Raw genomic sequence first — 13130 nt, forward strand, 5'->3', positions numbered from 1 at the left:
CACACACAGTGTACATACACACACACACACAGTATACAGACACACAGTATACATACATACACACAGTACACACACACACACAGTATACATACATACACACAGTATACATACACACAGTATACATACACACACACAGTATACATACACACAGTATACATACACACACACACAGTATACATACACACAGTATACATACACACACACAGTATACACACACACAGTATACATACACACACACACAGTATACATACACACAGTATACACACACACATTATACATACACACACACACACAGTATACATACACACACACACACACACACACAGTATACATACACACACACACACAGTATACATACACACAGTATACACACACACAGTATACATACACACACACAGTATACATACACACAGTATACATACACACAGTATACACACACAGTATACATACACACACAGTATACATACACACACACACACACAGTATACATACACACAGTATACATACACACAGTATACATACACACAGTATACACACACACAGTATACATACACACACAGTATACATACACACACACACACAGTATACATACACACACACACACAGTATACACACACACAGTATACACACACACAGTATACACACACACAGTATACATACATACACACAGTATACACACACACAGTATACATACACACACACAGTATACATACACACAGTATACACACACACAGTATACATACACACACACACACACACACTATACATACATACACACACACACACAGTATACATACATACACACAGTATACATACACACACACACACACAGTATACATACATACACACAGTATACATACACACAGTATACACACACACAGTATACATACATACACACACACACACACACACACAGTATACAGACACACAGTATACGTACGTACACACACACACACACACACAGTATACATACATACACACAGTATACACACACACAGTATACACACACAGTATACACACACACACACAGTATACACACACACAGTATACACACACAGTATACACACACACACACACAGTATACAGACACACAGTATACATACATACACACAGTATACACACACACACAGTATACATACACACACACACAGTATACATACACACACACACAGTATACATACACACAGTATACATACACACAGTATACACACACACAGTATACATACACACAGTATACAGACACACAGTATACATACATACACACAGTACACACACACACACACAGTATACATACATACACACAGTATACATACACACAGTATACACACACACAGTATACAGACACACACAGTATACACACACACACACACAGTATACAGACACACAGTATACATACATACACACCGTATACATACACACAGTATACACACACAGTATACACACACACAGTATACACACACACAGTATGCATACACACAGTATGCACACACACACACACACACACAGTATACACACACACAGTATACATACACACAGTATACACACACGCACAGTATACACACACAGTATACATACACATACACACACTGAAAAGGTATTGGAGAGGCGGGGGAACTATAATCCTGTGATTTAAAAAAAAATGGATTTTTACATATTGTCCCTGATTTTACTGAGGCTGGCAATCCTGATGGGGCCCCCAAGTGACATGGGGCCCTCAGGCAGTGCCCGATTGGTCAGTCTGCCCTTGTCCCTATGTACAAGGGACACACATTGGTCTCCTCTCCTCTGACAGGACGTGGATCTGTGTGTTTACACACACAGATCCAGGGACATCGCGGCCGTCTGGCACGCGCATCGGCTCCCCAGTGACACGGCGGGCGTGGGCCCCCTAGTGACCTGGGAAGCGAAGACGTCATATGACTTCTTCCCAGAACAAGAGCCTCATCAAAATGTGACGGCAGGTGGTTAAAGTTCATGTGCGCGTAAAGGCAGGCGTCCCAATACTTTTGACAATATAGTGTATACTAGAGATAATTGTAGTCAGGAGCCATTAGCTTACCCGCATGTCTTTGGAGTGTGGGAGGAGAACATGCAAACTCCAGGCAGGTAGTGCTGTGGTTAGGATTCAACCCGATAACCATAGTGCTGCTAGGCGGAAGCACTAACCACTTAGCCACTGTGTTGCATGATGTTTCTCCAATTAAAAATGTCTTTATGTTAAAAATCAATAAATGAAGGGGTTTGCTCCTCCATAAGAAAACGTGGGCAGGAACTTGCAGATAGTACCTTTAGGCTCCCTTCACCAGCTCTGCAATTAAAGCTTCTGGCTTCTATTACCACATAAAACGCGGAGCCATTTATCAATCCTGTATACAGCTGTTTCCAGCTTATTAGGTCACATCAGTATGATTTGCAGTCATGGGGCTCCTGTAATATATTGCTTACAGCGGACCTGAAAGGTGCTTTTTAATGTACTTACAGTAAGTAGAAGACATGTATAGCCAACGGTCCCACTTGCATAAATGTAAATGGTACAAAATCCCTTTAAAGCTGAACCCCAAGCAGATAGAAAATGAACACATTAGTGCAGCTAACATATACCCGGTTGAAGTGACTGGCCTCGGGTGATACGCAAAGATGAAGCAATTCCTCCTACAAAAGTTGTACCTGTTTATATGCAGCCCTCTGTCCTCTACATTCATTCTAAGTACAGAATTTTCCCAGCATTTCTAACCCCCAGAAGGCAGGGGGCGACGATTTGATGTCACACTTTGCACGGCATAGAGCAGGTGTCCTGTCGAGAAGTGCCCGGCTATCCAATAGTGCCCGGGTGGAACTGCGCATGCGCCGCACGGAGCCGCAGGACAGCTGAGTTTACGATCAGCTGTTGTCTCGCGTTGTTGAGGCACGTTCATGTAGGTGAGGGGCGGTTATTTACATGAAGGGGGCAGATATTTACGTGGAGGGGGTGGATTTTCCAGTGATGGGCAGTGCTGGGGACAGAATTTGGCCAAACAAATCTGCAAAATAAATCTTTATCTAAAATAGAAATGGCCGCCCTTCAATTGACTAAACCAGGAAGAATAGCAGGTAAAGATTTATTTTGTTTGTTTGGCCATCGATAACAATTCCACCCCCAGCACTGCCCATCATTGGAAAATCCGCCCCCTGCATGTAAATATCCGCCCCCTTTATGTAAATATCTTCCCCCTTCATGTAAATATCTGCCCCGTCATGTAAATATCCACCCTTGTCATGTAAATATCTGCCCCCTTCATGTAAATATCTGCCCTTGTCATGTAAATATCCACCCTTGTCATGTAAATATCCGCCCCCTTCATGTAAATATCTGCCCCGTCATGTAAATATCAGCCCTCGTCATGTAAATATCTGCCCCCTTCATGTAAATATCTGCCCCCTTCATGTAAATATCCACCCTTGTCATGTAAATATCCACCATTGTCATGTAAATATCTGCCCCCTTCATGTAAATATCTGCCCCCTTCATGTAAATATCTGCCCCGTCATGTAAATATCCACCATTGTCATGTAAATATCTGCCCCCTTCATGTAAATATCTGCCCCCTTCATGTAAATATCTGCCCTCGTCATGTAAATATCTGCCCCTTCATGTAAATATCTGCCCCGTCATGTAAATATCCACCCTTGTCATGTAAATATCTGCCCCCTTCATGTAAATATCTGCCCTTGTCATGTAAATATCCACCCTTGTCATGTAAATATCTGCCCCCTTCATGTAAATATCTGCCCCCTTCATGTAAATATCTGCCCTCGTCATGTAAATATCCACCCTTGTCATGTAAATATCTGCCCCTTCATGTAAATATCTGCCCCCTTCATGTAAATATCTGCCCCCTTCATGTAAATATCTGCCCTCGTCATGTAAATATCCGCCCTTGTCATGTAAATATCCGCCCCCATCATGTAAATATCCGCCCCCATCATGTAAATATCCGCCCCCATCATGTAAATATCCGCCCCCATCATGTAAATATCCGCCCCCATCATGTAAATATCCGCCCCCATCATGTAAATATCCGCCCCCTTCATGTAATTATCCGCCCCCGTCATGTAAATATCCGCCCCCTTCATGTAAAAATCCGCCCCCTTCATGTAAATATCTGCCCTCGTCATGTAAATATCTGCCCTTGTCATGTAAATATCTGCCCTTGTCATGTAAATATCCGCCCCCATCATGTAAATATCCGCCCCCATCATGTAAATATCCGCCCCCTTCATGTAATTATCCGCCCCCGTCATGTAAATATCCGCCCCCTTCATGTAAAAATCCGCCCCCTTCATGTAAATATCCGCCCCGTCATGTAAATATCCGCCCCGTCATGTAAATATCAGCCCTCGTCATGTAAATATCAGCCCTCGTCATGTAAATATCAGCCCTCGTCATGTAAATATGCGCCCCCTTCATGTAAATATCCGCCCCCATCATGTAAATATCAGCCCTCGTCATGTAAAAATCTTCCCCCGTCATGTAAATATCCGCCCCCTTCATGTAAATATCCGCCCCTTCATGTAAATATCCGCCCTCGTCATGTAAATATCCACCCCCTTCATGTAAATATCCGCCCTCGTCATGTAAATATCCCCCTCTTCATGTAAATATCCGCCCTCGTCATGTAAATATCCCCCTCTTCATGTAAATATCCGCCCTCGTCATGTAAATATCCCCCCCCTTCATGTAAATATCTTCCCTCGTCATGTAAATATCCGCCCCCTTCATTTAAATATCCATCCTCGTCATGTAAATATCCGCCCCTCACCTAATTGAACGTGCCTCGGCAAAGCGCCACAACAGCTGATCATAAACTCAGCTGTTCTGCGGCTCCGTACTGCGCATGTGCAGTTCCACCCAGGCATTTCTCGATAGGGGGCACTTATCGACAGAACACCAGGAACTGAGTGTAATTTGAGACCTAAGTGGAAGGGATGGTCACACCCCCCATTTACATAATCTCATAAGGAAACATGCAAAGCTGAGGTTGCCAATTACCTGTTTTGTAAAGCTTTTTTAAACTTTGACAATTTTTAATTAGCCAATAGAGAAAATTATAAGGTGCTTCAGCCTCTTCAGCTTTTTCATTTGCTTTTATTTATTATTTATTTATTATTATTATTTATTTTATTAACTTTTTTTGTAAATGGGTTAAGGTTTAGAGTTTAAAGGTTAGGGGTTAATGTATTTATTATTATTTATTTTGTTAGGTTAGGGGCTAAGGCTAGGGTTTAATATTAGAATTAGGGTTGGGGTTAATATTAGGGTTAGGGTTTAGGATTAGGGTTAATATTAGGAATAGGGTTTAGGATAGGGGTTGGGTTTAGGATTAGGGTGGGGTTAATATTAGGGTTAGGGTTTAGGATTAGGGTTGGGTTTAATATTAGGGTTTAGGATTAGGGCTGGGGTTAATATTAGGGTTTAGGATTAGGGCTGGAGTTAATATTAGAGTTGGGGTTAATATTAGGCCTGGTACTCACGACCAAACATGTACGATGAAAGCGGTCCGTCGGACCGTTTTCACCGTACATGCCTGCCAGAGGGCTTCTGTACGATGGTTGTACACACCATCGTACAGAAGTCCGCGCGTAAACAATACGCGGGGCGTGTCCGCGTCGTCGCCGCGGCGACGTGGGTGGGCCTGCCATTTAACGGCGGGCGCTCGGACATGTACGGTAGGTCTGTACTGACAACCATACATGTCCGAGCGGGCAGGATTCCAGCGGACGGTTTTAAAACACGTCCAGGAATATTTGTCCGCTGGGAAAAGGCCCGGCGGGCAAATGTTTGCTGGAATTCGGCCCGCTCGCGCCTACACACGACCAAACATGTATGCTGAAACTGGTCCGCGGACCAGTTTCAGCATACATATTTGCTTGTGTGTACCGGGCCTTAGGGTTAGGGTTTGGGTTAATATTAGGATTAGGGTAAATATTAGGGTTAGCGATTTTTTATTTGGATTATTTTTATTTAATTTTTTCATTTTATTATTTGATTATTTAGTTATAACTTATTTTCATTTAATTATTGCATTTGAGCAGAAAAATGCTCAAAAAATGCGAAAAAAAAATCTAATTTAAAAGCTCAAAAACACTCCATGCATTTCCGTGGAACTAAATGTTTTAAAAAATGAAGAAGAGCAGCATTGACAATTTCAGGTCCGATTTCAGCCCAAATTTTTGGTTGAATTCAGACCTGAAATGGACCAAAAGATGCACCGGCGCAGCTCCGTAAATGTGTGAACCGGCTCCATAGAGAATCTCCTGCTATGCGAATTGGATGCAGGTAAACCTACATCCAATTCGCAACAGTGTGAACCCAGCCTAAATCTTGTCTCGGTCTCACGCCATTGCTGTCTTTACCTTTTCAGCTTTCTTACGGTTCAAGTTCACCTGCGTTGTCCAACCGCCAGAGGTTTCCAACCTTCTTCCGCACGCACCCCTCAGCTACCTTGCACAACCCCACCAGGGTCCAGCTTTTCAAAAAGTGGGGATGGACAAAGATCGCTACCATACAGCAGACGACTGAGGTCTTCACATCTGTGAGTGTTTGGAAGGGAAGAATGGTTAGGCAAAATGTCTGGCACCCGGCGGATAGGAGTATTGGTTCTTATAAAATGTTGGCCTACTTTAGAAAACCTGAACTCAGAAAAGGGGAGCTCTTCTGTACAACAACCAGTGTTCCATGATACCCAAGGCTCCTCTAGAGGTTGCTTGGGGTTCCGTGAACTATGGCTGATTGTGCTCCCATTTGATGGGCCTGCATAGTTGCTGGCCCGGTGCCACTTGAAAGAGACAGAGGCATGACGCTAATAAGCTGTCTGTAAGGGAGCCATGGTGATGACCACTATATGGAGACATTTTTCTCACTGGCCCCCAAAGAATTGGTTTCAGCAGGGGTTCCCTGGCATCTTAAAATTATTTCAAGGGTTCCTCTAGAGCAGGGGTTTCCAAACTTTCTAAACAAAGGGCCAGTGTTCTGTCCTTCAAAATTTACGGGGGCGGCTCTTTGAGGCTGCAAAGCTTTTATGTAGAAGAAGTAGGAGACAGGGACCACCAGAGAGATGAGTATACTACTTTTTCTTTTGTAGGAAACTGCCTGTTTGCCCCAATGAGGTTCTATCCTCATCATTATAGGACACAGCAGTCGGAAAATAGAACCACAGTGAATGGCGGGGAACACAGGAGCCTGACACTCCCAGAAGTGTCAAGTGCCTTTGAGGCTGCAGAGCCTTTACGTAGAGAAGGCAGGAGACATGGACCACCAGAGACATGAGTATACTACCTTTTTTTTTTGCAGGAAACTGCTTTGGACAAGTTTTTGGGGAAACCACAAAGTTGCTTTAGGCCCAGAAGCGTCATATGCCTTTTTTTTTTTAAGGAATCTGCTTTGGCCAAGTTTTTGGGGAAACAGCAAAGTTGCTTTAGAGTAGGAAGTGTCAAATGCCTTTGAGCTTTTACGTAGAGTAGTTAGATATAGGCCACCAGAGAGAGGAGTAGGAAACTGCTTTTGCCAAGTTTTTGGGGAAACAACAAAGTTGCTTTAGTCCCAGAAGCGTCAATAGGCCTTTGAGCATTTATGTAGAGAAGGTAGGAGATATAGGCCACCAGAGAGATGAGCAGGAATCTGCTTTGGCCAAGTTTTTGGGGAAACAGCAAAGTTGCTTTAGGCCCAGAAGCGTCAATAGGCCTTTGAGCATTTATGTAGAGAAGGTAGGAGATATAGGCCACCAGAGAGATGAGCAGGAATCTGCTTTGGTCAAGTTTTTGGGGAAACAACAAAGTTGCCTTAGGCTAGGAAGTGTCAAATGCCTTTGAGCTTTTACGTAGAGTTGTTAGGAGATATAGGCCACCAGAGAGATGAGTAGGAAACTGCTTTGGCCACGTTTTTGGAGAAACAACAAAGTTGCTTTAGGCTCGGAAATGTCAAATGCCTTTTGAGCTTTTACTTAGAGAAGGTAGAAGATATAGGCCACCAGAGAGATGAGCAGGAAACAACAAAGTTGCTTTAGGCCCAGAAGCGTCAAATGTCGTTGAGCTTTCACTTAGAGAAGAGATATAGGCCCTCAGAGAGATTAGCAGGAAACTGCTTTTGCCAAGTTTTTGGGGAAACAACAAAGTTGCTTTAGTCCCAGAAGCGTCAATAGGCCTTTGAGCATTTATGTAGAGAAGGTAGGAGATATAGGCCACCAGAGAGATGAGCAGGAAACTGCTTTGGCCAAGTTTTTGGGGAAACAACACAGTTGCTTTAGGCCCAGAAGCGACGTAGAAAAGGTAGGAGACTTGGACCACCAGAAACATGAGTATACTACCTTTTATTACTACTTTTTTTGCAGGAATCTGCTTTGGTCAAGTTTTTGGGGAAACAACAAAGTTGCCTTAGGCTACGAAGTGTCAAATGCCTTTGAGCTTTTACGTAGAGTTGTTAGGACATATAGGCCACCAGAGAGATGAGTAGGAAACTGCTTTGGCCACGTTTTTGGAGAAACAACAAAGTTGCTTTAGGCTCGGAATTGTCAAATGCCTTTTGAGCTTTTACTTAGAGAAGGTAGAAGATATAGGCCACCAGAGAGATGAGCAGGAAACTGCTTTGGCCAAGTTTTTGGGGAAACAACAAAGTTGCTTTAGGCCCAGAAGCGTCAAATGTCGTTGAGCTTTCACTTAGAGAAGAGATATAGGCCCTCAGAGAGATTAGCAGGAAACTGCTTTGGCCACGTTTCTGGGGAAACAACAAAGTTGCTTATGGCCCAGAAGCATCAAATGCCTTTGAACTTTTATGTAGAGAAGGTAGACTATATAGGTCCTCAGAGAGATTAGCAGGAAACTGCTTTGGCCAAGCTTTTGGGGAAGCAACAAAGTTGCTTTAGGCTAGGAAGTGTCATATGCCTTTGACCTTTTTTTGCATAGAGAAGGTAGGAGACTTTGACCACCAGAGACATGAGTATACTACTTTTTTTGCAGGAAACTGCTTTGGCCAAGTTTTTGGGGAAACAAACAACAAAAGTTGCTTTAGGTCCGTAAGGGGCGAATGCCTTTGAGCTTTTACGTAGAGAAGGTAGGAGATATAGGCCACCAGAGAGATGAGCAGGAAACTGCTTTGGCCAAGCTTTTGGGGAAACTACAAAGTTACTTTAGGCCAAAAGACCAGCCAACACCCCCCCCCCCCCCAAAAAAAAAAAATACAATGTAGACACTTATAAAGTTTCATTAGGCCTAGAAGGTCTCTTTGTGACTCTAAATACATTATACGAAGCATTGGATTTGACATTAAAAAACAATGAAGTGTCTTATGAGGCGGTCCTCCTTCCTTGAACCATAAACATTGACTCCGTTTTCCAAGACCTGATTTAAATCTCCTCAGATCTCTGAGGCTTTTCTAAAACAGGTGAGAAGATATTAGAGAGGCAGTAATATCACACAACTCATTATTATCTTAATAACTGGAGCCCTCATCTTCACAAAAAAATCCCACAGGTCTCTGTAATTAGACTACGTATCTCACCTTTCAGGAAAGCTCTTTATTAATGATCTTCTTTTTTTCCCTCCAGACTCTTGATGATCTAGAGGAGCGAGTAAAAGAAGCGGGCATTGAGATTACCTTCCGACAGAGTTTTTTCTCTGACCCGACCGTTCCTGTGAAAAATCTTAAGGTGGGTATTTATATCTGGGGGTGTCCCAAGGTAACCCAGCATTGTGATGGATTACAATTCACCGAAGTGCTCCTCTCCTTCCCATGAGACTCTCCTTGAGTCAATGGCTTGGACCGCTCCTTGAGAATTGACTCTCCACGGGGTTAATAAAGCTCGCTAATTGCCTTCACTCAACCTGATTTCTTTCACGAGTCTTCTTCTCATTCTTGTGTCTTTTTCCTCCTTTGTCACTGTTCCTCCTTGTTCTTTCCTTCTCTTCATTTTCCTTATCTTTTCCGTTCAGATACCCAATTCTCTATCTCGCCATCTCTCCTACCCGGCCTCTTTCTCTCACCGCTTTTTATCTCTGCCTTTCAGAGACAGGATGCAAGAATAATAGTCGGCTTATTCTATGAGACGGAAGCGCGGAAGGTCTTTTGTGAGGTAAAGTGAAATTGCTGTTACTGCTTTCTCAGAAGAAGAGTCTCTCTTTTAGCGTGCCCTTTTCGTCCTCCTTTTTTCTTAAAGAATGATATTACTGTCGGCTCACACATCCAGAATTTGTCAATTTGTGATTCAGACCTTTTTTATAAAAATTTGTTTTTGATGCTTTCTGCTCTTGTTTTCTCGTCCCCTTGATCTTGTACTCTTTATTTTTTTCCTCTTTATTCTTATCTTTAGCTTTGCTTCTTTATGTTTATCTTTTCCTCTTTTAGTTTCTTTTTATCTTTCCAACTTTATCTTTTCCACTTTGTATTCTTTTTATCTTTCTCTCTTTACTTTTTTATTTATCCTTCCATCATCCCTTCCGTCTTTCCCTTTCTCTTTCATCTTTGATTCTTTCCATTCCTACTTATCTTTCTTCTTTCCTTTAATCTTTTTTTTTTCTTATTTATAGTTTTCTCTTTACCTTTCCCTCTTTTCATTTCTCTTTATTGCTCCCCCCTCTCTGTTTGGCTTTCTACGGTTACATTTCTCTTCTATCTTTTCCTCTTTCCATTTATCACTTTCAATTTCTCCTCATCCCTACCTCTTTCCGTTTCCCATTTTTTTTACCCTCTTTATTTATCTATTCATCTTTCCTGCTTTTTCCTTCTCTTACCCTATTCCTTCTTATCTTTCAAGTTTTTTTTTTTTCTTATCTAAAGTATCCTCTCAACCCCTCTGTCTTTCTCTATGTCCTTTCTCTCTGTCCTCTCCCTCTTTCCTCTCTCTCATACTGTCTCTCTCTCCTCCCTCTCTCTATTTTTCTCTCTTCTCTGGCACATTTCTCAAATCTCTCTCTTTCACTCTCTCCCCTCTTTCGTTCTTATTTCTCCCTCTCTATCATCTCTCTCTTTTCTTTTCTCTGCTCTGTCTCTCGCTCCCTTTCTTTCACTGTCCTTCCCCCCTCTCCTTTTTCTCTTCCCTCTCTCGCTCTTGTCTCAACTCTCTCTCTCTCTCTCAATCCCTCTCTTCCCCCCCCCCCATCTTTCTTTATCTCTTTCCTCTTTCTCTATCTCTCTGCCCCATGTCTCTCTCCCTCTCTCCACTTTTCCCTCTCTTTCTCTGTATCCCTCTCCTTCTCTTTCTGTCTCTCTCTTCTCTCCCCCTCTCTTTTTTCTCTTCTCTCTTGTTCTTTTCACAACTCTTTCTCTTTCTTCTCTCTTTCCTCTTTTTAGTCTCTCTTTCTCTCCCCTTCCCCTATCTCTCTTTCTCCCTCTCTTTATCCCTCCCTCCCTCTCTCTCTGCCCTCTATTTCTTTCCCTCTTCCCTTCCTTTCTGTCTCTTGCCTTCTCTTGTATTCACTGTCTCTCTCTCCACTCCTCCTTACTTTTGTTTTCTTCTCTCTCACTCTTTTCTCAACTTTTTATATTTCCCCCTCTCTCTCCTCTTTCTTCTTCTTTCTCGCACTTTTCTCTGTCTCTTATTCTCTCCCTATTTCTCTCTGTCCTCTTTCTCTCTCTCTCTCTCTCTCTCTCTCTCTCTCTCTCTCTCTCTTTCTCCCTCTTTTCCTCCCTCTTTTGTCTAGTTCTCTCTCCCCCCAAATTTCTTTATCTCTCCCCCTCTCTCTCTCCTCTTTTTTCCTCTCTTTCTCTGTATCCCTCTCTTCTTTCTTTCAATGTCTCTCTCTTCTCTTCCCCTCTCTTTTTCTCTTCCGTTCATGGACGGACACAGCATCCTTTGACAGTAGGGAAGCGGATATAACCCTACTGTCAAAGGATGCTGTGTCCGTCCATGAACTCAGAGAAATGGATTTTACGGTGAGTACAAAAATCCTATTTTTTCTCTTCGCTCTCGTTTTTTTCTCAACTCTTTCTCTTCCCCTTTCTTATATTTTTCCTCTTTTTCAGTTGCTTTCTCCCCCACCTCTTTCTCTCGCTTTCACTCTCTCCCTCTCTTTATCTCTCTCCCTCACTCTCTCTTTGTCTCCTATATCTCCTTCTCCATCTCTCCTCTTCCTTCCCATCTATCTCTCTCCCTCTTTGTTTCACTATTTTCCTCTCTTTTTTTCTTTTCTCTCTCTTGGTCTTTTCTCAACTCTCTCTTTCACTTCTCTTTTGGTTCTCGCTCCTCTCTTCTATCTTCTCTCTGTCCCGTCCTCTTTCTCTCTCTCTCTCTCTCTCTCTCTCTCTCTCTCTCTCTCTTCCCCCCCTCTCTCTCTTCATCCCTCTTTTCTCTAGTTCTCTCTCTCTCTCTCCCCCCCCCATCTTTCTTTATCGCTCTCATCTCTCTCTCTCTCTTTGTCCGCTTTATCTCTCACCCTCTCTCTCCTCTTTCTTTCCCTCATTCTCTGTATTCCTCTCCTTCTGTTTCTTTCAATGTCTCTCTCCCTCTTTTTTTCTCTTCTCTCTCACTCTTTTCTGAACTCTCTTCCCCTCTTCTTTCTTTTATTTCCTCTTTTTCGGTCCCCCCACCTCTTCCTTTCTTACTTTCTCTCTCTCTCTCTCCCCCTCTCTCTCTCTCTCTCTCTCCCTCCCTCCTCTTCCTCTTTTTTCACTGTCTCTCTCTCCCCCTGTTTTCTTCTTTTCTCAATTTCCCTCTCTCTCTCTCTCTCTCTTTCCCTCTCTTCTGTTGCTCTCTTTCCCTCTCCTCTCTTCTATCTTCTCTCTCTCTCTCAACTTTCTTTTTCTCTCTCTCTCTCCTCTCTCTCTCTCTCTATGATCCCTATATCTCTTCCCCTCCCTTTCCTCTTTCTTCCTCTCTTTCTTTGTATCTCTCTCCTTCTCTTTCTTTCTTTCTTTCTTTCTTTCTTTCTTTCTTTCTTTCTTTCTTTCTTTCTTTCTTTCATTGTCTCTCTCTCTCCTCTTTTTCTCTTCACTCTCACACTTTTCTCCACTCTCTATTTATTTATCTTCTCTCTCTCTCTCTCTCTCTCTCTCTCTCTCTCTCTCTCTCTTACACACACACATTCCCTCTCTTTCTCTCTTCTCTCTCTCTTGCTCTCCCTCTATCCACATATTTATTTATTTTTTACCATCAACTGAATTC

The 13130-nt window shown here is 42.7% G+C and overlaps 1 protein-coding gene across 1 annotated transcript in view; it reads left to right on the forward strand.

Annotated features, from left to right (window-relative positions):
• The window catches only part of GABBR1 (gamma-aminobutyric acid type B receptor subunit 1), a 283737-nt gene that overhangs the window by 149238 nt on the left and 121369 nt on the right, over positions 1–13130 (forward strand). The window contains exons 9-11 of the mRNA XM_040324995.1: positions 6402–6572; positions 9579–9680; positions 10038–10103. Coding sequence (XP_040180929.1) covers positions 6402–6572; positions 9579–9680; positions 10038–10103 — 339 coding nt within the window. The remainder of the gene's footprint in view (positions 1–6401; positions 6573–9578; positions 9681–10037; positions 10104–13130) is intronic.

This window comes from Rana temporaria, chromosome 9 (assembly GCF_905171775.1).
Source record: "Rana temporaria chromosome 9, aRanTem1.1, whole genome shotgun sequence".
Classification (NCBI taxonomy): domain Eukaryota; kingdom Metazoa; phylum Chordata; class Amphibia; order Anura; family Ranidae; genus Rana; species Rana temporaria.